Genomic DNA, 24257 nt, shown 5'->3' on the forward strand with positions numbered 1-24257 from the left:
ACTTCTAGCCCACCAAAGCCTACTTGGGTCATCCAGAAGCTCACATCCACCCCAAGAGCACTTCTGGTCCACCAAAGCATACTTGGGTCATCCAGAAGCTCACATCCACCCCAAGAGCACTTCTGGCCCACCAAAGCCTACTTGGGTCATCCAGAAGCTCACATCCATCCCAAGAGCACTTCTAGCCCACCAAAGCCTACTTGGGTCATCCAGAAGCTCACATCCACCCCAAGAGCACTTCTGGTCCACCAAAGCCTACTTGGGTCATCCAGAAGCTCACATCCACCCCAAGAGCACTTCTAGCCCACCAAAGCCTACTTGGGTCATCCAGAAGCTCACATCCACCCCAAGAGCACTTCTGGCCCACCAAAGTGTACTTGGGTCATCCAGAAGCTCACATCCACCCCAAGAGCACTTCTAGCCCACCAAAGTGTACCGGGGTCATCCAGAAGCTCACATCCATCCCAAGCATGCTTCTGGTCAATCAAAATACACATGGGTCATCCAAAAGTGCATATCCATCCCAAACATGCTTTAGGTCAACCAAAACCCACAACTCGGACGTGGAAATCTCAGCTCTGACTCTGCCCACCAGCCCTCATCCCAGCATGGATGAATTGGATTTAAAGGCAGCCTCGAATGCATTAACACCTGCCTTACTTCAGCATACGTTTCTCCTTTTTCCCCTCTGAGAGAACATAAATTATGCCCCACAGCCCCAAAACAGAAGAAATTTATGTCTTATAAAATTGTTGTTAGAAAGTGGCAGGAGCATCCAGAAATCCTCTGTCCTCAGCCTGGGTGTTTTTTCCTTAAAAGGAAGCTCAAACCTGTCAAAACAGCCTTCTAACCCACTTCTGAAGAAAACACAAGACAGAAAAGCAGAACCCGGGCAGCGCCACGGAGCGGCAGCCCGCGGCCCCGGCCAACGAGCCCCGCGGGCGCCAGCGCGGCCGGGCACTGCCCTGAGCCGGCCCAAACACCGACTTGCAGAAACTCCCCTCCAACGCGTCTCGGGGGAAATTAATCTCCTCTCATAGGAAAGTCCTCTGCTTTCTAATAGCAAAGCAGCCAAAAATTTAATAGGGTTACAGAAATTACTCTGTAAATCTATGGGATTTAATACAGAAAGGACATTACCATGCTAAGATCTTTTTTTTTTTTTGGCTACCTGGCAGGCTTTTCTGTAATTCTCCAGCAGCCTTTACAGCATATTTCAGCAGCTGAAGGTTATCTCCTTCAATTCCCATTAAAATCTATGGGCGCCCCAGTGCTGACCAAAGGGGACTTTGCATCCAGAGGGGACAAAGCGCCCGCTGGGGGCCGGCGCCCGGCAAGGACAGGGCTGTGCTCAGCCTGCTTTTTCCATTTGTTAGCATTTTGGAGTGACTTCTTTTAACCGAGGAGAGCTAGAGAGCCATTAAACCAAATCTGTAAGTGGAACAAGTCCTTTTGCTGCAACCTAGAACACTAAAAAACCAGAAATAAACGCGGCTCAGTGATCCACGGAGAGCAGAAGAAATAACAAAGATCAAATGACTTCAAAATCAAAACCCTCTGAAATCAAAATCCTGTGCTTCTCCTCCGGAAAAAGTTATTTTTGGATTTTATGTCATAATACTATAAGCAAGGCTGCTGGAAGACTTTTTTGGGGGGAGGGTGAATAACATTCACAATGTACCTGACACTTAGTAAAACCCACGTGTTGTGCAGCACTTCTGAAGGAATATTAACAGAGATTAAGAGCCATCTGTTACGGGCAAGAGTGAGTAAAAAACCCAAGCACATTTTTCATTTGTTTCATCTTATCCTGAAAAAAACCAACATCACCAGCCCGCTCTTTGGAAGAGGCCGCTGTGCCTGTGTTTATGACTGCAGCCGCTTACATACATTATGCAAAAATAGCAGGTTCCAGTTTTGGCTCCAGGAGCTGTACGACTGTCAATGATAAACATGAAAAGATCATCCCAAACGCCAATGAATAGCAGATCAGTTTAGGGGAAGAGATGTTTTTATTAAAGCTGATCTCTGCAAATGTCATAATCATTAAGATTTTTTTGCAGCAGAAGCTCAAACTTTGCATCCCTTCGCACACTAATCCTCTGCCATTTCCTGTTACCGAAATAGCCTCCTGGTATTTCAGCAGCTATGATTTGCTGCAAAAATCACGCACATGAGTTCCACTTTGCGCATCGCACTGCAGCCAAACAGCACTTACCTCGTCCGAGATCTGCCCTCCGAACGTGACCCACGTCCCTGCAGAGAGCGAAACAGGGGTTACTGCGCGGTTGCCGCCCCAAGGCCCCTGGGGCAGTAGGTGCATCACTGCTACCACCTCTTCGCATGAAAACTAGTCACTAACTCATTTCTCATAGACATCATGAAGGTGGAGTCTTGAGTGGGAATCGGAGAGCAAAGACTGTGCCAACTGCTGGTGCCCGAAACAGCTGAACAGCTTGGATCAGTCTCTGGGTAAAAAAATTGATCTGTTGGAAATAATCTTGCTCTCTTTTTCTCAAAAAGAAAAAAAAAGATTACCCTGACTTTTTTCTATACATCAGTTTTCTTATCTTGGAGTAGGAATGAAGTCATTTCTGAAGCCATGTGCTTACTATATACGTAAAGTGAAATTACCGATTTCCTGTAGAACATCAATATTTCTTACAGTTCTGGAAAAGCCATACATTTTTCATCTGCAAAAAGTTACTGCAGGTAATGCTGCTGAAATTATATTCAAAAAAAAAAAAAGGGTCTCATCCCACGAGCGCGGGTCCTGCGCTCTGCCCTGCCAGCGACCCTGGCGCCCGCCTCCGCCGCGCTGGGGGAAGCAACCCGCCAACGGCGTCCGCGAAAAAAATTAATATCTTTATAAATATCCCCGGAGGTATTTGCAATTTTCCTGCCATCTTTAATCCCGAGGTTCAATCCCTTGGGCGGCAGCGGGGAGGGCAGCGGTAATCGCTGCGTTTGCCTCCGACAGCCTGTGCCTTCCCCGACAAGCTGCTGCTTCCCTGCCGTTTAGATCCCCACCAAAAAATGAAAGAAAACGTGACTTTTCTCCTGTCCTTTGTGCGAGGCCCGGCGGAGAGGGCCCTTCTCGCGTCCTGCCTGGGAAACGCTCCTGTCCCAGAGCGCTAAAGATAAGAATGAAAACGGATTTCGTTTTATCATGAAGCTTCTTTATGTAGGTGGGGGGGAAAAAAAAAAGGATGAAAACTGATTTCCATGTTAAAGCCTCAGAAGCGTTATTTCTATAGGAATACGTTAAAAAGGCTTTTCTACTGAAAAACATGTTGAGACTGTTTATCCCAAAGTGATGTTTTGGCTTAAATATGCAGCGCAGTCCCAAGCACAGGTAGGAAGAAAAGGAATTATTTATACCTCCAAGCAAGGAGTTATTTATACGTATTGCGGATAACATACCCTCTTCTGAATTTAGAGAGCTATGAACTTCTGACACACAATTTGCCCCTACTGAGCAACGCAGAACGTACTGAAGCAGCCGAGCGCTCGGTGGATGAAGCCTCCTCACCCAAGGTGTCTGCAGAGAGGGGCTGAGCCGGGAGCGGGCAGCGCCGCCCCGCGCCCCCGCCGGGCACTTGGGCTCTTTACACACAGGCAGTAAACGCGTGCAGAAGTGGACCTTGGGCTCTGCACGTAACCTGCCCCTGCTCACCGAACGGGGCTCCAAGCAACTCGGGAACTGCAGGAGCGAGACCGTGGCCGCACCTTTCACTGGCAGCTCCGTGGTCGGGGCTGGGATCTCGGGGAGCGTTTGCAATTACACAGGGGGAAAAGCCAGAACAAGGAAGAAACGGAAGAGGTGAGTTTTGGCTAGGCCGGATAAACTGTAAAGCATTAGATGCGGCAGGGACGCGTCGATGCTCTGCTGGACCCACGTGAAGGTCAAGAGCTGTCTCTCGCCCATGGGACACAACACGGGCGACTGCAGCAGCGCCGCGGGTGAAACGAGGGATCCCAAAGCAGGATCCCTCGGATTTATTAAACAGGATTTATTTTGGAGAGTGGGGGGGGGGAAGGAGACTCTTGCAGCTACCCTTGCTCGCTTTCCCCACGAGCGAAGGCAGCCCCGCGGCCCAGGGTTGTCCCCGCTCGCCCCCCCGCGCCGACATCCCCTCGTTGCATCCCAGCGGCCAGCTGAGGCACGGCAGGGCTTTTCCTCTTTTTTAAGATGACAAGTTCACACAAACTTTTCCCCAGAGCAAGGCAAGCTAGGTTCAAGAGAAAAAGCAGGCTTCTTTCTGCTCGGGAAACTCTGCAGTTAAATTTCACTGTGCTCCTACGGCAGAGCAGTAGGAGAGCACGTCTGCGCCTGTAGAAACCGCTCGTTCTGTAAGGTTTCTTTCGCGCTTTTTCATATTGAATTTTGGGTTTAGGACGGCTGGTTTCATCCAGCTGATCGTTTCCTCGGCGTCTGTGCTGATCACCTTCTTGGAGGGCGTCCCAACATCTCCTAAAGGGCAACAGGCAACCTGCGAGGGAAGCGAGACCTCCTCCCTCCAGGGCCCTGGAGGGGGCTCTCCCAAACCCCTTCATCCTGAGACGCCGGCTCTTGGCGCAGGAGGACCGGCTCGCGCAGCGATGGGTCGGGGGCCAAAAGGGCCCGAAAGGGACGGCCGCGGACGGACAAACTCCGGCACTTCTTCCCCAAACGCCCTCACTTGGGCGCTGCGTTGCTAGCGGGTGCCTCCAACCTTACGCACTCACTGAACGCATTTCCCGCTGCTGAGCGACCGGCAGCGAGCAACGCGCCGCGCACGAGCTAGCGCGCTTATTCCCTCGCCTCCGAGCGCGGGCGGCGGGGCACCGCTGGCGGGCCGCGCGGGGCTGCCCCGCTCCGTGATTCCCGGCCGGCCGGGCCTGCGGTGCCGCTGCAGCCCCGCGCGCCCGAGCCGCCAGCCGTTTCGCCGTGCCGCGGCTTCCTCCCCCTCGCTTCTCCTCCCCAGCAGCGTTTGCTCTTGGCGAAACCGTAAGGACGGGGGGGGGGGAAAAAAATCCCTGCAACAGATGACAAGACAACTCCTCTAAAAGCCCGGGATCTATTTTCAGCAGAAGAGCTCTTCTTGCCAGAAAAGGCCTTATTTTTATGACTTGTAGTATGGGATTCAAGAACCGCTTCCACACTGCGCTCTATTTTTGACCGCGCTCAAAGCACGCCGCAGCTCTGAGAGCCCCTTTCCCGCGAGCCCGCCCGCCCTCCTGCCCCGTATTTCACACCGTATTTTTCCGGAGCATCCCTCGCACGAGCGGGCCGACTGGCGCGAGGGGAGCTTGGGGCACTAGCAGAGCCCCCGGGCGCCCTCCCGGCCCAGAGCCCGGTGCTGGCGGGGAGCACTTCGGGGAGCGTGCGCGGGAGCCACACCTGCCGCTACCGCGCTGGCCACCGCACGGGCGCACGTAGGCATGCAAAAAAGAAGAGAAAGGGAAAGAAAAAAAGAGCAGAGCCTTCCTTGCTTTGGGAGCAACGCAGATGTGGAGGCAGCCGGTCGGGGCCCAAATTCGGGGCTGGTGAACCGGGGCGGGCGGGTTACTCACCGAGGCCTAAGCATGAAACGCGCAGTCCAGATTTTCCAAGGTTTCTGGAAAGAAAAAAAAGAAAACATTTAGAAATTAATTACGAAGCCCTGCAGGGACACACAGCTTTAACAGCCCAGCAGGAAGCCGCTGGCCAGATCACCCGTCTGGTTTCGGTGCCCCGGGCGGCGGGTACGTTCTCGCCCGCGCTGGCGGAGGAACGGAGCCCCTGCTTCGGCAGTGGACGTACCGCGATGGTTTTGCGCCTCGCTCGGTCGCTCGTCTCGTTGTTCGGCACGAAACAGCCCCCCAGCCGCGGCTCTCGAGCTGGAGGGCGCCCCGCCACCACCGGCCGCGGCTTCGCGGTGCTCCCGGCCCGGCCCGCTGCTGTGGCCGCGCGCCCGCCGTGGCGGCGGTGCCACCCCGGCCGGACCGCCTCCTCCTCAAACCCCGGCCCCGGCTTAACGCTGCTGCGGCGCAAAACACCCTTCCAGCTGCACCCTCCGGCTGCGACCTCTAAATTACAGCGGGATCCGTGCAAACGTGCCGAAAGCTACCAGAAATCCCTCATGCAGTCGGGCAGCTCCAGCCCAAACCCCGGCTTACCCGCGCCAAACTCCCGCCTTCGCTTCGGCGGATCGAGGTGCTCCTGCAGAAAGCCCCCCGGAAGAGGTCTGCAGCCACCTCGCCCGCTTCGGACGGCGGGCCCAAGCCGCCAAGCGCAGGATCCTTCTCGTTCCGAGACCATCCCCGAGGCGTCCGGGCACGTTGGTTAACGCAGGGGCGCCGCAAACCTTGGCAAACCCGGTTACCTGCAGGTGCGCTAAAGGAGCTAGGGGCACGCGCGCCCACGCGGCGCGCAAGCGGCTGGCGGCCTCGCTGCGGGGCGCCCGGCCGGCCGGAGCTGCTCCCGGCTCCGCGCAGGTCCTGGCCCCCCCCCGGAGCGGGACCGAGACGCTCCGCTCACACGTCCGGAGCTGGCCTCGCTACGCGCTCAGCACGCGTGGGAGCGGCGAAAACGTTGGGCTGATAATAAAGCGCCAACGCTGAAACCGCCAAGGCTTTTTAGTGCAACACCCTTCCTGCAAGATTAATTCAGTACCAGCTCTGCAGCAAGCGAAAAGGTATCTGTTATATCAGAAATCAAACTCAAAATTATTTCTCCTTGTATGAAAAATGAGGCAAATTACTTTGTACATGATCAGCTTTGAAACGGGGCTCAAAGCAGTAAGGGGGTTAGGGAGGGCGCTTGTGCGCAAGGCACGGCAAAAGCGCAGCGGGAACCCCGGCGCGCGGAGCTCGCTCCCGGCCCGGGCCGCTGCCGCCCCCCGAGGAAAGGGCACTTTGAGAGCCGGGCAAAAGCGTAGCCAAAAACCACAATTTGACTGCTGCAGCCAACATCTCCTTACTCACCGTCACAGCAGATTTGCAAGGTGAAGCTGGTGTTTATAATCACCGGGTGGGTGAGATCGCTCCCGGGGAAGCGTCACGACGGCAGCGCCGGGTTGCTGCTCGCCCAGGAGCGGCCCTGCGGCGGCGGAGCCTTCGCCCGCGCGCCAGCGGCCGGGGGAACCGGCGCGGGAACCGGCGCCGCGGGCGCGGGAACCGGCACGGGAACCGGCGCGGGAATGGGAACTGGCGGCGTGGGCGCGGGAACCAGCACGGGAACCGGCACGGGAACCGGCACGGGAATGGGAACCGGCGGCGTGGGCGCGGGAACCGGCACAGGAACCGGCGCGGGAACTGGCACGGGAATGGGAACCGGCGGCGTGGGCGTGGGAACCGGCACAGGAACCGGCGCGGGAACCGGCACGGGAATGGGAACTGGCGGCGCGGGCGCGGGAACCGGCACGGGAACCGGCGCGGGAATGGGAACTGGCGGCGCGGGCGTGGGAACCGGCGGCGCGGGCACCAGATTCGTCGCCGGCACCCCATGTTTTCTCCTGACCGCATGGGAAATCCTAAAACCCCTGCCCCTCCGCAGCTGCGAGGCGCGGGAGGCGGACCCCGCGTCCTTGGCGCGCGCGGGTGAGAACAGCCTGGGAAGGGAGCGGGCCCGGCAGGCAGCAGCTCTGCCGGCGGTGCTCAGCCCTCCGTCTGCGCGATCCCTTCGCCAAACCGCACGCTCTACTTAGCCCGAGGTGAGCGCAGCTGCGAAGCAAGGGAGGGCGCCGGGCGCTGCGGCGGCTCCTGGCCGAGCGCGGCCCTCGGGCCGTTTAAGAGCGCTAAGCCGCTGATGGGATTACTGCTCCTAGATCAGATCAATAACTTGCCCGAAATAGCAAAAAGTGCTGGAGACTTGGCTCTCCTCCACCCCCGAAAAATCAAGCCAAGCAGGGGAAGAAAAAAAAAAACCCAGAAGCTGCAAAATCACCAAGTGACATAAATGGTTTGTTTCTAAGCAGAGAAGCAGTAAAAGCGTTTTGTGCGCCGAGGCGACGTTAATTTCCGCCTCCCGGAGCGGGCGAAGGGGCGCCGGCCCCCGCGGCTCCCGCCTGCCGGAGCAGAGCGGGCGCCGAGGCGCTCAGCAAAGCGCTGAAGAGCCGCCCCCGACGCGAGGGGGCGGACGGACGGACGGAGCGGCGACCGCGGCCCCGGGGCTGGAGCGACGGGAGCGCCCCGCGCCGCAGCCCGGCCCCTGCCCACCAGCCCTGCCACGGCCTCCTCCAAAGCGCTACTAACCGCTCCCTTCTATAGTTATACGTAGAGAGAGAGAGGCACCCCAAAGCCGCCCGCCTGCTGCCCGTGCACCGAGCCCGCGTGTCCTCAGGATGACCGAGGTCGGGAAGTATTGCCATCCGGCCCAAAGCGCTCCCGGAGGACAGCCGCGCGTCACGCGTCCCACGGGAAGGGCGGGCCGAGCTGCAGGAGGCGCCCGGGAGGCAGGCTGCCGCCAGGCGCCCCGGAAAGCACCCTTACGGGGGCTTCCCTTCCCCTCCCCAAGGGCCGCGGGAGCAAAGGAGTCCGACAGCCCTTCCCGGAGGGTTTTGCTTCGTCGCGTGGGAAGATTGGATTACATCTGAAACAAATGCTAATTTTGGCTAAAAAGATGAAAACCTAAGGTTTAAAATCAAGACGAGGATTTGGCAACAAAAAGCGAGAAAACCTTCACTGTGCCGCGGTAGCGGCTCTAAACCCGTTTACCTGCTGCTCGGGCAGGGTGCAGGAGGGAAAGGGCACCTGCGTGCCCCGCTGGCCGCCTGGGGGCTGCAGCGCCTGCAGACGAGGCGAAAGGGGACGCGCGCGTCACCTGGGACGTTCTCCTCTACTTGCTGGCTTTCTTTTTTAGCAACCCGTTTAGTTACCCGGGGCCGGCGGGCCTCCCCGAGCGGCGGTGGGGCTTTCCTTCAGGGGTCGTCGAGGGCAGGCAAGCGACGGGCGAGTTTGCATCGCAGCAGCGGGCCACGGCCAGGCCCCCTTTTTGCAAGACGGACGTGGCCAGGAGCAGCGGGGACGGGGCTCGGCCTGCGCCCCGGGGCCCAGCCCCGCGGGACATCGGGGGGGCACGTTGCTTTGGGCCAGCCCGGGGGCTTTTCGCAGCTGGCAGCGTCCTGCGGGACCAGAAACGGGGGGGAGCGGGCAGAGAGCGCGGGTGGGCAGCAGCTCCTGCCGCATGGCAGGGACGGGACGCGTCTCTCGCGGCACGGGGCGGCAAGTGATAGTCATCACTCATTTTTAATTAATCCTAGCGCGGAGGAAGGGGCGGAAGAGCCTGTAGCTGGCCGAACCGGCGGCGACTGACCCTCCTGACCAAGCGGGGTTGGGAAACCCCCGACAAGGTCCCCCCACCGCTCATGGGCTGCAGGCAGGCGGTTTGGCTTGTTGCTACCAAAAAACAAGTCACCATTTCTGAAGCTTTCCGTGGGAAAACAACGTTGCTTAGAAACATCCCCATTATTGCTTAAGAACGGTTCCTTTTTGCACAGAAAATGGATAAAATGTGTAATTGGATCCCTAAAAAACAGGCTGTTTCAAGCAGCAACCGGAGGCTGACAAAAAGAAAGAGCATTTCAAACCGACCTCCCGCGTCGCAGGACATCCTGCGTCCTTCCCCCCAGGCTTTCGGGACAGGGAAGAGCAGCACGCGGCCCCGGGCCCACGCTGTTCGCTCCTCCCGGCCCGGGCGCTTCCCTTGGCGCCTCGCAAAAGCCTTGCGGTCCAGGCTGCTTCCGCCTCCAGCGCGGCCGCCCATCTCCTCCCCGCGCGGGACGCGCGCCAGCGCGGCTGCTCTCACCGTGGGCGCCGGCGCCGCGCGCCCAGGCGCGACGGAGAAGCCGGTGCTGCCTCCCTGCCCGGCATATAAGCGCTTGCTCGTTTGTCGCTGATGACCGGTTAGGGCACCTGTGAGACCCGACCAGCCCGAGCAGAGCTGACGAGGTTTTGGGGCACCTGGCGACTAAGGAAAGTCTAGGACTAAGGAAACCTAGTCTAAGTTTCTAAGGGTGAGGAAAGAGAGAGGCGTTTGCACAGCCCAGCTCTCCGAGCGCTGGGAGCACCACAAAACTCCCCGCTAACGCTGGCGCGACGGGGCCAGGCGGCCTCCGGCGGGCCGGGGGCTTTGCGAGCCGCGGCTCCTAGCCCGGCCTGGCTGCCGCGGGCTCCGAGCCCCGCCGCCGCGCCGGGCGGGCTTCCAGCCGCCTTGCTTCCTCGGGCGCTCGGCTGCGAGTGGACAACTCCCCAGGCGACGCCGCAGAGAAGCGCTCCGGCTGCGCGCGGATGATAACGCTGGTGCTGGGAGGCTTGTTCTCCGCCGTGACTCTCCTCTCGGGGCGCCCTGCCGCTGCCGCCTCCGACGCGCTGGTACGTTCGCTAGCCGGAACAACCCGTCCGGAGCCAAGCGGCAATTTATCGCGCGCTAAAACCGTCCCCGCGCTACGCCTTTGGCTCCTGTTTCCCATAGCAAAGAGCTGGGCTGTTGAGAGGACACCGGTAGGCAGGTGAGCAGGCAGCTCTGATACGCCTGCGGCTCACCAGACGTGCCCTCACCTGCCTTTAGCGATATCAGCAGACCATCGCGCAGCGCCGCGGAGATGCTCGCTGGTTTTTGTGTTGCCCCGAGAGCACTCTTTGCGGCCACGCTCCTCTTCTGAAGCAGCGTGTTTGGAAATACCGCAGCAAGCTGGGATCTGCTGAGGGCTGCTCGAGAAGCCGTTTACGACTGCGTGCGCCCTGCTGCTGCTGCCGCAGTCACGTTTAAAGGTTGGGATAACATCTCGCTCCGGGAGTTGGGGTGTTTCACAGGTACAGCCCGCGGCTCGGGGCCGGCGCGAGCTGCCGACCCCGGGCGGGTCCCTTGGCGCCCGTCTTCCCGGGGGAGAACGAAGGCTGCCGCACTGCGCGGTCCGCAGCACCTCTTACAGGTTGAGACCGCGCCGTCGGTCCTACGCGCCGTGCTTCACCGGGCCGTGACAGTCCCGATGGCAACTCAGTGGTGCTGCGACCTCAAGGAGAGGCAGCACGGACATGTCAATGCTCTTCTGTAATTGCCTTCGGTGGTGCCTTGCTTTTAACGGTATTTCTAATTTTGCCTCATCAGCTCCGTAAGAGCTGCAGACCCTAGAAAATTAGGAGCTGCCCCTCTAACAAGCCCTGATGAGGTGAAGGCTGCCTCTAAGCGGTGTGGGCGAAAAGGGAGGGAAAGAGAAATGGTTTCTGTCTCCCGTTTTGTGCACAAAATAATTCGCAACTCGCACAGCACGTTCCATTGAATTGCAGCCACGCATTAGCAATAATTGCAGTGACGCTGAATCTCAGCATTGCACTGTTTTATACGTTTTTAAACTATTTGCTTGTGCAGAAAGAAGCTGAAGTCACGAAGGGCTGTGCGCGGGTCTGGATACCTGCGTACCCTTGGCGAGCTTTAATTACGGGCCGAGAGAAACAGCGCTCGCTCTCCTCTGCTTCCTGCTGCTGTAATTCTGCAAAAATCGATGAGCTCCATCATCCACCGGGTCCACTACTGATCTATTCTCCTAATCTCATTTCAAGTGAGCACCCTATTCTACCTAGAAAATAGTTTATCATGGAATGGAGTTTAAAACTTTAGTCGCCAGAAGGCAAGAAACACGATTATTAACCAAAGTCCTGCAAACAATCTTGCCTTAATCCAATACGCGTTGCCCCAGCCCGAGGGGCTGCAGAAGGCGCTGGGCCAGCCCAGCTTTCCCAACAGCTTCGTGAGCGAGCTTGAAGCGAGCAATGGTTTTCCGGTTTGAGCACACGCGTTCTCAGCTTTCCTCAGTGTTTAATCTCACGGTCAAAGGGGTTTGTTGTGCTTGCGTTTGGGGAGAGGGCTTGCTGCTCTGCGGCAATTGCCTACTGCTTGCTCCCTAATCGCCTCTACCTAAGACGCTGCAGAAATAAAATTGCCTTTGATTGACTCATTTGTGTCTGCGGCAGCTTGGTGAGGAACAGTACTTCTTTTCAAGCTATTTGAAAATTTAAATCAGTTTTAGACAGATAAGAGGAGATCACTCCAACTTAACACGGCTTTCGCTTCCCCTCAGTCGTGGCCGGAGGAATAGCGCCGGCAGATGACCCGGGCGGCGAGGCCCTGCGCTTTTGCTCTCTGCACTGGGTCGGCGATATAAAATAATAACCCAAAAAGCCGGTGGTGGCATAGCGCCAAAGAGGCAACACAGGCAAGTATTGATGGGTTAAAGGCAGCAGCAGCGGAGCCAGGAGGTGGGCGGCGGGGAGGGCAGGTGCCTGCTGGCATCTCCCCCCCTTTCTGGGCTCCCTCCACGTTTTCCACCTCATCTCCATTACTCACGGGGCCGCCGGCTGCGTAGGTGGTCGTTTCGGCTGAAATTCCCGGGATTTCAGCTCACTGCTTTTTTTTTTTTTTGGGCTTCTAAAAGTCATCGATGACGCATTAAAATGCAGTCAGAGGGGAAAGGGCCGGGCAGGAGCCGCCGCGATGCCAGCGGGAGCGTGCGTGCCAGCGGCCATGCCAGCCCGGTCCCCGTCCCCGTCCCCCCCGCAGGTCACGCTGGGGGGCCGGGGACACGAACTGCAGCTCCCGGGCGCTCGGGCCACGTCCTCGAATTTGCTCCTTTTGCAGCAAAACGCGCTTGCGCTCCCGCCGCCCGAAGGCCCCAGCGACCCGCTTTCGGCGCCGCTGCCCGCCTCCCGCCGCGGCGCTCGCCTCTGACGCCGCCGGCAGAGCCTTTTGCCTTCGCCGAACTGGGCACGAGCCTCCGAACAAACGCCCTCCGCAGCTGGCGCCCAACGCCCGGCGCAAACCAGAGCTGCCGCGCGCGACGCTCCCGCGGCGCCTTGTCGGAGCAGCCGTGCTAAAATAACGCTCCTTAAAACGCCACGCGCCTCGCTGGTAATGAAACTAGCGGCGGTCCTGCGTTGCAGCCTTTCTTCCATCCGTTTAAGCATTGGGTTAACGTTGCCGTGAGGTTTCTAAATGGGGAAAAAAAATAAGAAAAGGCCAGCGCAGCGCGCGGTTCAGGAAGAGCGAAGCTGCTGCGGTGGCGCCGCCGGCTGGCTCGGGAGGAGCGTGGCCCGCGGCAGCACCCCGGCGGCAGCGCAGGTTTCGCCCTGCCAGCCGGACCGTTTTCGCTAAAAAAAATCAGGTTTAATGAATCAGCTGCAGTTGACTCGGGGGGTTGTCGGTCCCTGGGGGCACCTGGGGCGGAAAGAGAAGGGACGGCCGGGCGGCCGGCAGCGCTTTCCCGCGCCGCGCGGCCGTGCTGCTTGCTCCAGAGCCGCAGCCAAAAAAAAAAAAAAAAAGAAACAACCAAACCCGCCCCAACTTCCCCCAAAAAAACCCTGCGCCCTGTGCAGCAGCCCGGCGCCCGCTCGCTGGAAAACCCCGGCCCGCCGCGGGCACGGGGACGTCCCACCTCCGGTGGCGGGGCGCCGGCCGGGATTTGACAGCGGCACAGACCCGCACGGATTTTGTTTGTTCCACTGATTCCTTGATTTCCCTCTTGGACTCGTTCCTCCCTGCTCTCTGTTCGTTGTAAGCTGCAGCCCCGGGGGGAAACGCGTCGTGATTTCAGTGTAAAGCCCGTTCTGCTCCCCGGATTAGCCTTAGTTCAGAGCAATAAAATGAAGATCAGACTGTGAACGATAAAAATCAACCTGATTTGGAGAGCTGCTGAACTAAGATGTAACTTTATACCAAAGCAACGGTGCCGTTGGCATGCAAAGCGCTTCAAGCTGCTCACAACCGCAGCAACAACTTGAACGAGGCGTGAAGGGCCAAGCATGGGAGGTGACTTTGCGGCACCGCCTGCCTGCAGCGGAGCGCAGCGACAGAGGCACAGGTCCCCCAGCGCGGGCGAAACACCCGCTCTCGCCTCTGCCCCGCTGAAGGCCCAAACCTTCGGCGCCTTCTCTTTCCAAGCTAACGTCGCGGACCGCCCGCTCTGGGCGCTCCGGCAAAGCTGCCGGCTCGGACGGGCCCCGCGCGCCCCCGGCTCCCCACGCCCTCCGCCGGCGGTGACGGGGGGTCCCCGGGGCTCCGCAGCGCCGCCAGGCGCCGGGCTCCGCGGGCAGCGGCCCTCGCCGCCGCGGCTGCCTGCAACGTGCCCGGGGGGGCCGCCGCCGCCGCCTCCTCCTCCTGCTCCTGCTCTTCGTCTTCCTGCTCTTCCTCCTCCTCCTCCTCCTGCTCTTCCTCCTCCTCCTCCTGCTCCTCCTGCTCTTCCTCCTCCTCCTCCTCTTCCTCCTCCTCCTCCTCTTCCTCCTCCTGCTCCTGCTCTTCGTCTTCCTGCTCTTCCTCCTCCTCCTGCTCTTCCTTGTCCTCCTGTGCTTCCTCCTTCTCCTCCTGCTCTTCCTCTTCCTCCTCCTCCTCCTCCTGCTCTTCCTCCTCCTCCTCCTGCTCTTCCTTGTCCTCCTGTGCTTCCTCCTTCTCCTCCTGCTCTTCCTTCTCCTCCTCCTCCTGCTCTTCCTCCTCCTCCTGTTCTTCCTCTTCCTCCTCCTCCTACCCCTCCTCCTCCTCCTGCTCTTCCTCCTCCTGCTCTTACTCCTCCTCCTCCTCCTGCTCTTCTTCCTCTTCCTTCTCCTGCTCTTCCTTCTCCTCCTCCTCCTCCTGCTCTTCCTCCTCCTGCTCTTCCTTGTCCTCCTGTGCTTCCTTCTTCTCCTCCTGCTCTTCCTCCTCCTCCTGCTCTTCCTCCTCCTCCTCCTGCTCTTCCTTGTCCTCCTGTGCTTCCTCCTTCTCCTCCTGCTCTTCCTTCTCCTCCTCCTCCTGCTCTTCCTCCTCCTCCTGCTCTTCCTCCTCCTGCTCTTCCTCCTCCTTCTCCTCCTGTTCTTCCTCTTCCTCCTCCTCCTACCCCTCCTCCTCCTTCTCCTCCTCCTCCTGCTCTTCCTCCTCCTCCTGCTCTTCCTCCTCCTCCTCCTCCTGCTCTTCCTCTTCCTCCTCCTGCTCTTCCTCCTCCTCCTCCTCCTCCCCCCCGCCAGCGCTCAGGGGCTGGCAAGGCCCGGTTTTGCTCGGCGACTCAGCGTCTTACACTCGCTGGATCCACGGGATTAGATTGGCCAGCGGCCACGTCTTCAGCTAGCGAAGCGGGGCCGGCAGTTCCTCGGGCCGCAGCAGGCTCACGGCCCCCCCGGGGCGCCCGCCGGCCGCCCCCCCACGCCAACCCAGGCGCGAGCACCCGCGGGTGGCGGCGGGCGGCGCGCGGTCCCTTTCCAGCAGGACGGCGGGCCGAGGCCGGGCCGGGCATGCCGCCGGGCGCAGCTCGGGCTGAGCGGGCAGCCCCGCGCTTCGCTCCTCGGCTCCAGGCCAAGGGAAGTAGAGAGCCGTCCGGACGCGTCAGGCGTTTCGCGAGCACGCAGCCGGACCCGGCGCCGGCGTTGCGTTTGCCATCGGTCCTGCAGCTCCTTCTTCTCTAGTGAAGCGGGTGAAAGCCTGGTCCTCACGACGGCGTGGCGCCTCCGGCGGACGCGTCTGCCCGCGCCGCACAACGCGCTGCAAATGAACTTTCCCGTCCGGCTTGGCACCTGCTCCGCTGACTGATTGCTCCGCACCGCAACGCTAACACACGCTAGCTCACGCAGCCGGCGGAAACCATCTAAACGTCACTCTTCCAAAATTCACCGCTGCTGCTTAGAAGCCTATACAGGAAAACGCTTTCTGTACGAAATGATACACACGCCTGCAAAACCATTCGTGCCCGAGTGCCATTCACTTCTGCATAGGTGTAAATATCCGCTAATAACCTTAGTAGCTCTCTCCTCCTAAAATCAGACTCATGCAGAGAGGAGAGTCCTGCCCGCCCCCAAGTAAGCGAGCGACCGCGCTGCAACGCAGCACACCAGGGCTGCCGGGACCATACCTGTATTTCATGCCCGTTTGCTTTGCGGTGGACTCTTTTAAGGAGATGTGGTGCTGGGGGGTGAAGGTTCCCAAGCTGCGGGCGATGATCGCCACCGTCCGGAACTTGGCCCGGGCGGCGCTCACCACGTTGGGGGTCGCGCTGGTCTGCTTGCTGATGAGCCGGTCCTCACCATTTCGACTCTTCAGGTTGTGCTCCGTGCACGCGATGGACACTTGCATCGCGCCCTCGTGCGCAGCCCGAGTCGCACCTGGCCAGCCTCCGAGCAGCGGGCTGCCGGCTCGAGCCTCGGTCCCAGGCGCCGCCGAAGAACTCCTCCAACCTGCACCCCGAGGTAGCGCAGGCGGCGGCGGTCCCCGGCGCGAGGCAGGGGAGCACGGAGCTACGTCCCTGCGATGCAAGCAGAGAGGAGCCCGCAACTTGCCAGAGCGACGGGGCGAGCGCGCGGCGGACCTTCCCTTGCAACGTTTCCTGCTGCTCAGGCAAAAGCCTCCATCTCGTCAGGGGCTTTCAGAAACACGGAGCGGTGCCTTCATGGTTCCCGGCGAGCAGCAGCAGCAGCCACTCCGCCCCGATGCAGGCTTGCTTCTGCTCGCCGGCGTTAAATCAACGCAGGCATGCTGCAAGATGCGCCTTGCACGCCCTCCGGACCGCGAAACGCTGAGCAGGCAAGCTCTGGAGCGGAGCGAACGGCTGGTCGCCAGCGAGCCTCTGAAACGCCCCCCCTAGTCTTTGCCAGCCGCACCAGCCTGCTGCATCTCGCGGGGCCGCCTGTGGCAGGCTCGGGGCTCCGGGCCGGCGAGGGCGAAGCGGCGGCGGCGGCGGCGGCTCTGCAGCGGCGCCCGCAGCCTGGCCGGCTCCTGGCCGAGAGCAGGCGGAGGGCTGCTTCTCCCTTTGTGCGCGCTACAAAGACAGGCACTTTAAGCCGCTCCCGCCTGCAAAAATAATTGCCAGCATCGCTCGGCAAAAAGAGGAGCTCTCATAGCGAGGGAACAATTTGCTGTTAAAATGGGCTAATTACGTTTTTTTTAAAAAAAAAAAAGGGGGAGGAGGAAGAGGAGGAGGAGGAGGAGGGGGAGGAAAAAGCACGCTGCTACAGCACGCCAGTGAATTAACACGTTAATCCCTCGCTTCTGGCGCCCAGCGGCGTCGGCGGCGAGCCCCGCACCGGCGGCAGCGCCGGGGTTAACCGCTTTCTCCCCAGCATCGCCGGCCGCCGAGCGAGCCCTCCCCGCGGCGGGCGGCCGCGGGCCGTCCCCGACCAGCCCCGAGGCCCGCCGGAGGGTCGCGGCGGGAACCCGCCGCGGGGGGAAGGAGGCGGTGGGCAGCAGGAGACGCGTGCCGGTGCGGGCGACGGCGCGGGAACGCCGCGCGGGGCAGCCGCCGCGCCGCCCCGAGGAGCGCAGGACCGAGCGAAGCCACTGTAGGGTCTTTTTCTAAAGATGGTTTCTATGGAGGCATAGTTAATCACGTGGTAGACCTAAAAAAGAAATCCCATGGTCAGGTCCCCTCGTATGAGGCTGGGGCAGGCGTCCACCAGGAGCCGCACGGAGCCCAAGGCAGGGTGGACTCCACGGGCCACAAGTCTCCAAACTAATAACCGGCTTCCGCAAGTCTCGGTCTGAGATACGACACTGAGCGCTGAGATAGTCACTAGACACATAATCAATGTCAGTATTATCGATCACAAATAAACACGACTCGCTAAATACGCAGAGAAGTACGCTACCCAAAAGCACAGCTCTGCAGGTCGCTGGCACAGACGCCCGCGGCGCCTCCTCCCCGCCCTCCCGACAGCATCCGAGGGCAGGAAACACAACCACTACTCATAAGACTACTTTTAGACCAAAGGCTACTGAAATTTGAGATGAACAATTTAGTATGAGGTTGTCAGCCTCATAAGCCCTGCTTGGAAAAAAATCATTTTTCACTTTTGCCCTCTCTCCGCCCAGCCGCCGAAGGCCCGTCTCCCGGTTCGAGCCTCACCACACCGGCTATCGCTTCAGCCCTTGGCACAACTGCGGGGGGGTGGAAAGGAAACACATGGACATCTCAAAACCACCTTAGCAAAAGGTAAGAGGATCATCCTCCCTGAAAAGCTAACTTCGGTAAACCTTCCGGAGCTGATCCGGCCACAGATGCGGAGATGAACCTCTCTAGACTTTTTTTGGCTTAGGTCCCATTTCTTTATGGGACGTATAGTCACCAAGATGTGGAGATGAGCCAGTGCTTGGAGCACACAGTGAGAACAACCAGCCCTGGCTGTTCTGGTAAAAGGTCACATGTTAAACTAAGAAGATTAAAATTTAGCACTTTAAACTTTACACACTGGAGAATCTGATTTAGACTTGTAAAGTGTCACTGGAACAGTATTTCAAGCTTAACATGGGCCCCGTATCAACAAATATCAACCTCCAGAGAAACCTTTCTCAGAGGGGGAAAAAAGACATCTGCACACGGATGTTTCAGAGAGCCATATTTTTACGTCTCACCTTGTAAGCGTTTAGAGAATTGGCATGGCGATCAGCGGGCTGAGCTGCCCAGGCGGCCGCAGCCTGTCCTGGTCGCGCGGCCATGCGCAGGCGTCCTGGTGACATCTCCAGTCCCCGTGCCCGCATCTCCGAGGTTCAAGGCGAGGACTGGGGAGGGCAAGGGAAGGGGAGTTGCGGACTGCGCTGGCACGTCCCACAGAGCGTATTAGCTCAAGCCGCTTAGCCCCAGAGGGGCTGCAGACTCCACCAATGAAATTTTTTTTAAATACAGGATTTCTTTCATTCCCCTGAACGGTATAATCCTTTTTAGTCTGAAAGGTTAGAATAATATGGTTTTAAATCATGAAATGCCACCCTTACAGAGCAATGGGTGAGCCTAGCTAGGTGACCCTTGGTCACCAGTGCCAACCACCACATGGCACATCTTCCTTTCGGCGGCACAAAAACACCCCCAGCCAGGCTGCACCAACCGCTGGAGGTCTTCTTTCGCACGGACCTAAGGCAGTGATGAACTGTGCCGTGAGCCAAAACCCCAGATACAGCTTCAAATCGAACCGTATCATGTCAAAACCTAGTGTTACCTCAGGTTTTGTGACTATACGACCCATAAGAAAATGAGACTTAAGGCAGAAAAAGTCTAGAGAGGTTCATTAATGACTAGGGCACACAGTAATCAGATGGGCACCTTCCCATCTGACCGGGCTTGACGGTTAGCTGCGATTCCTCATCTAAGTTTGATGGCTGTGGATAGAGGCAAGGCTGGCTCCTGAGGGTCATCCATGGCCTCAAGCTTTGGTGGTCAGAAGAAAGCTCCGAAGCTGGGCAGCACTACGGGGAAGGAAATGAGCATCGATGTCACAGCTTCAGCTGGAAAAAGCCACGGCTGGAGGCTCCCAGACCTGGCACTAACCAGCATGTCAAGTCCAAAGACTCTCCAGAGAGAGGCAAAAAGGTCCCAGACAGCCTGAAGCTGCCTTGTTTCCAGGCCAGCTGACCCAAGGCTGGTCGCAGGGCTGGTCCTGTCTCCTCTTGATCCTTGGCTTTTAACTGTGCTGCCTCCATGGAGCTCCTCTGCAAGCACTGCACAAAACACGCTCCGCTGGACGTCAGCATGCAAAAACACCTTTGAAATTCATTGCCAGAACAGCTTCAGCTTACTTCAAAAGCCTGCACCTAGAGTTAGCCTAAATATTTAATGTTTTTAATCCAAAAATTGATTCTTTATAGTCGTCATGGCTACACACTGGCTGCATTAGACATGGTGTCTGGGGTCTGGGCGCCGGCAGACGGGGCGTAAGTAGCAGAGGGATCAGGAATTGAGGTTGCACTCGAGGAAGGTTTGTGGTTTTATTTAGCCATGCTGCCTTCCTCCACGAGTGTCACTCAGACAGCGACATCCCATCAGTGACCTGAGATATATCTACCGAGAAGACAAATTTGTGTTGACTTTAACCACTAAAGTTAAGGCTAATAGTTGTGACAGTTACTACAGTTCATGTAAGCGATTCCTCCCGCAGGACTGTCAGATGAAACAGCAAATATATATATAGAGAGAGAGATATATATATCTATCCTCCTGCCCCAAGGAAGGTGACCATCACTCATTGGCTAATATGCTCAAAATGCTTTACAAAGCAAATCTATTTTAATACAAATGCTCGTGACAATTCCATATTTTCTCTTCCCATTTTTCTCTATTAATCTTCACCGTAGAAGCCACTGCATTCGTTACTGTGCTCAAAATAAAGATAAAAGGCAACCTTGCCAAACACAGACCTACAAAAAATAGGATGCTCTAGCAAACCAGAGCAAGAACATTTTTTACGGCTGCAGAGTATACGTCTCAGCGCCCTGAAAAGTCTGCCGCTTTGCCCAGGATTTCGCAGACCGTCGAGAGGACAAATATCAGTGCAGGAAGCAGAATGGAAGTCACTGAAAAGGAAAAAATGTTCTGTTCAGTCACGTCAGGTTTTGGGCCCTACACAGTTACGTGGAGGCACTGGAGGGAATCGAGCTGCCCCGACAGCTCAGCGCAGCAGAGAGAGGTGATGGGACTGAGGCCAAAGCCCCCAGCTGTTCAAGAGAAAACATTTAGGGGGTCAAAAGCCCAGTGCCCAGTCATCTTTCCATAGCATGGACGCAAATCAGAAGTGGCTTCCCGGGGCTCTGCAGGGTCCCACCAGTTTGGATGGCTGCAGAAGCAGCACCAGCTGCTCAGCCAAGAAGCAAAGGCAAGGATGAAGCAGAGCAAGGTCACAGCCCAAAGCGCTGACATCGATTTGTCCTCAGTTAACCGGGAGGCCAACGGTGAAGCAGGCCTGGGGTGGGGGGAGCCCCTGCAGCGCTGAAACCCGAGCAAGCACCAGGCCGGCGCTTCGACGGCATCTCCTGACGCTCGACAGGGCGTTTGCCATCTCCTCCGTGGTGCAAAGCGATGCTGCACTCTTCCTGCTGGGTGTTTTGGGGTCCCTGGAGCACAGCTCTTTAGGGCTTGCTTTGGCCAGTGCATTTCCATCCCACTGCTAGCCCGGAGGGGTAACACCATCTTCCTTCTCCATAGCATTGCCGGACAGATGCGTGCCTCCCTTGGCAAAGCAGACAACTCGGACTGCTTTTGTTCTCGACACCACTGCAATGCTATGCATAAATACAAGCTTATGGTTAGCATTCCCCCATAAAACAGTCCAAATGATCGACACTGCATCAACATTGCATAATTACATGCAACATTAAATGCAAGAGCCGAACCGTTCCCCCGCTCCCTCAAAGCAGCCTTTTCCTTCTGGTTACTCCAAGGCACGCGCCGACGGCGCCTCGCTGAACTGCGTGAGGGGATGTCGGCCGGGCAGCTCCAAAGCAGCTTTTGCGACTCATTTAACCATGACAGCATTCAGTCTGAACGCAAATAGCATCCAGCTTAGCTCTTAGATAGGTACAAAATGCACCGCAGCCGGTGGAAAAAAAAAAAAAAAATCAGCTGCCGCGTTGCACCGCAGCCAGCCCTTCCCAGAGCTGCAGCTGCGGCTCGGCCAGCACCAGGAGCTCGCTCGCATCTGCGCGCGGGGCTGCCTGGGGGTGCAGAGCAAACGGCAAGCAAGCTGTCTCACGAGGAGCAAAATCTGGGTTAGCAAATGGTTTCTTTAGGTGAAAGAGCAATGCCCAAGGGGGTTGTTCATCTCCCGTACCGTGGCCGCAAAGCAGGTTATCGGGACGCGGCTGGGGGTCAGCACTCGCCCCTGCTCCTAAGGCGTAGCCGGATTCTGTGTTTCCCTCCAGGATACAAACCCAGCTTCGAAAGCGTGCAGGAAATTAAGTCCTTAGCTCATCAGTCAAAGCTAGGATTGCACCACTCCGAGACCGAACTATCCTTGCCCTCTCCGCTGGGGCTAAAGCCGAAGAAATGACCGGTAGAACGCAGCAGGATGGAAAAAGCAACTGCTCCCCGGCTAGAGGCACATTAAAAACATGATTTCAGCATGCGTAATGCAGTTTTAACCAGGGCAGACATTTTGACAGGTGCTCGGCAGGACTTTGCGAGCAACGTAACTGGATCAGCTAAACTTGACGAGGCTTCATGGCAGGCCCTGAAACTCTGGTCCGCTGCGCAGCTACCGCAGGAGCGCGCGCCCGAAGCGCGGCCCGCCGCCTGTGGCAGCTCTGCCCGCCCGCGGGCGCCCCACTTTCCTTCAGGCACCGGGCGAGGCTTGGCTGCGGCGGAGCGCCCGCGTCCGTCCACAGCAGCCTTCCCGAAACCCGTAAGGCGTTGCCTGGCCGCTGCCGGCCGCCTGGCGCTCAGGCGGTGCTTTGCCCTTCAGGAGAAGCAGCCCTCTCTAGGATCAGATCCGGACTGCCACGTCTCTTGCTTGTCACGCTCCCCCGGGGTAACGTCCCCCGCCGGGCTGTAGGAGAGGCGCGGGGACGTTTTGGGTGGCCCCAACAGAAGCTTCGCCGGGCGGCTGCCGGCTCCGGCCATAAGCGCCGCCACGCTGGTCGCCCCTGCAGCCCCGCAGCGGGCTGGCAGCGGGCTCCCCGCCGCCCGCTCCCCGAACAGCCCGCCCGCCCGTTGGTCTCGATTGACGGCCCGGGCCCTGCTTCCGCCAGATAGTGGCGCGCGTTGCCCCTCGGAAGCGGCGGGCGCCGCGGCGGTCGGCGGCTCTGTGGCGGCGCATCTGAGAGGGCAAGGAACGCCTCCTCCCTCTGACAGCGGAGCTGGGAGCCTGACGAGGAGCCGAGCTGCAGGGCAAAACCATCAGCCTTATCGAGCAGACAGAGCTTTCCTGATTTCACACCAAAAACTTTAATTTGCATTCGTAATTGCGCTTGAGGCAGACGGATCAAAATTCCCATTAAACGCTTTTAGATATAGCGCGCCTCTCTGGCACGCTTTCTGCTCGGGGCCAGGAACACCCTGCGGCATTTACTCAGCTCTGCTCAGTAGTAACGAAGTTATTGCTTACTGTCACGTGAAGGAATCGACGCCGGGACGAAGGCCCAGAGCTGCCCATGCCGTGCGGAGAGGACACGACCCAGCGGGCGCCAAGCGCTTGCTGGGCTGGACCCAGAACTGCCACGATTTGAATGTGTTGGAACGGGTGGGGTAAGGGTGGGCTTTCTTTTTTTTGGGTCTATCTATTAAATTTTGAATCTTTGGTCATAGCTCAAGCTATCAAGAAGTGTCTGTTAGAGAGCGGAGGTGACCATCTGAGCATCTGGCAGCGAGGCCGTAGCGACCTTTGGTGCAGCCCCACCGCTCCGGAGCGGTGGGGACGCCAGGTCCCACTGGGGCCGTCGGTGCCTGCCGCAGCCGGCGGTAACCGAAAACCCCTTCTGGTTCCTTCAGCTACTGTCATCCCCTTTTGAGATACGGCGAGCCTTTTCTATCTACCTGATTACCTGAAAACCTGGGTGGAATTTATGGCGTACTTCAAGCTGCGCTTGGTCCCTCGCAGCGCGTTGACTTCTGGCTCTTTGGCCTCTGCACAGTGCTTCATGAGCTGGTTTTTGTTATTTTCCCGGGCTACGTCGGACCCTCTGACACCTACATGTGGATAAATCCATTTCCAGTGCTAATCTTCAGCCAGAGGAAAGGAGCAGCAGCAACAGCAGCAGCACGGTGACAGGGCGGCTGGCGACGCTCGCGGCCGCCGGCCGTCGTTACGCCAAGCTCAGGGACACCAGACGACGCGCCAACGCAGGTTGCTCCAAACCTTTCCCACGTTCGTTGTATTTCAAGGTTTTTTTTTCGAGAGGTGGTATTAGGCATCGCACATCATCTCGCTGCCAGCCCGCCGCCGTGCAGGCGTGGAGAGGCTTCTCCAGGCACGTGAAGGGAAGCAGTTTTCACCGCATCTCTACGAAATAAGCCTTGTGACAAACAAGCGCTTTTCAATTTTGCCATAAATCAGATTCTGTACTCTGCATACACAAAAATGCAGACTTTTTTCCTACGTTCTTTGCACAGCATTATTAATAAATTTACTCCAAATAAAGCTGAGCTCAAACTATGTTCTTCCAACTTGGCTGTGCTTAATGAGTAGCAGGTTTTAGGCAATTATATGTATTATTCTATTATTCATGCACATCAAATATCACCTGAGCATGACTTGTAACAGCTTAAAACTCTGAATTAAGGTATATAAAGAAACATGTTGCTCAGTCCTAGATGCTAAATAATAAACAGCTCCGTTCTGCCGTTTTCCCAGGACACGCTGTAGCTAATTCTTGGGAAACGACTCCTGACTCTTGGGACGGGCTGGTGGCAGTCCAGAAGCAGGAAGATTTATGTGAGATGCTGTAGTTTACAAAACTTTATTCCAAGTGATATCCCCTGGGAAACGTCCCGCTTGCTCACAAACTCCTGGCTTTGCTGAGCCGCGCGGGGCGGCTGCGCGGCCCTCGCAGGCCGGCCTGGGTCGGGGCATGCAGCGCAAACACCTCA

General features: G+C 58.0%; 1 protein-coding gene across 1 annotated transcript in view; it reads right to left on the reverse strand.

Moving 5' to 3' along the window:
* The window catches only part of KCNAB1 (potassium voltage-gated channel subfamily A regulatory beta subunit 1), a 31858-nt gene extending 14762 nt beyond the window's left edge, over positions 1 to 17096 (reverse strand). Inside the window, exons 1-3 of the mRNA XM_068954931.1 lie at positions 15828 to 17096; positions 5557 to 5600; positions 2219 to 2256 (exon numbers count right to left, since the gene is read on the reverse strand). Coding sequence (XP_068811032.1) covers positions 2219 to 2256; positions 5557 to 5600; positions 15828 to 16048 — 303 coding nt within the window. The 5' untranslated portion in view covers positions 16049 to 17096. The remainder of the gene's footprint in view (positions 1 to 2218; positions 2257 to 5556; positions 5601 to 15827) is intronic.
* Positions 17097 to 24257: the final 7161 nt, after the last annotated feature.

This window comes from Struthio camelus, chromosome 9 (genome assembly GCF_040807025.1).
Source record: "Struthio camelus isolate bStrCam1 chromosome 9, bStrCam1.hap1, whole genome shotgun sequence".
Lineage (NCBI taxonomy): Eukaryota > Metazoa > Chordata > Aves > Struthioniformes > Struthionidae > Struthio > Struthio camelus.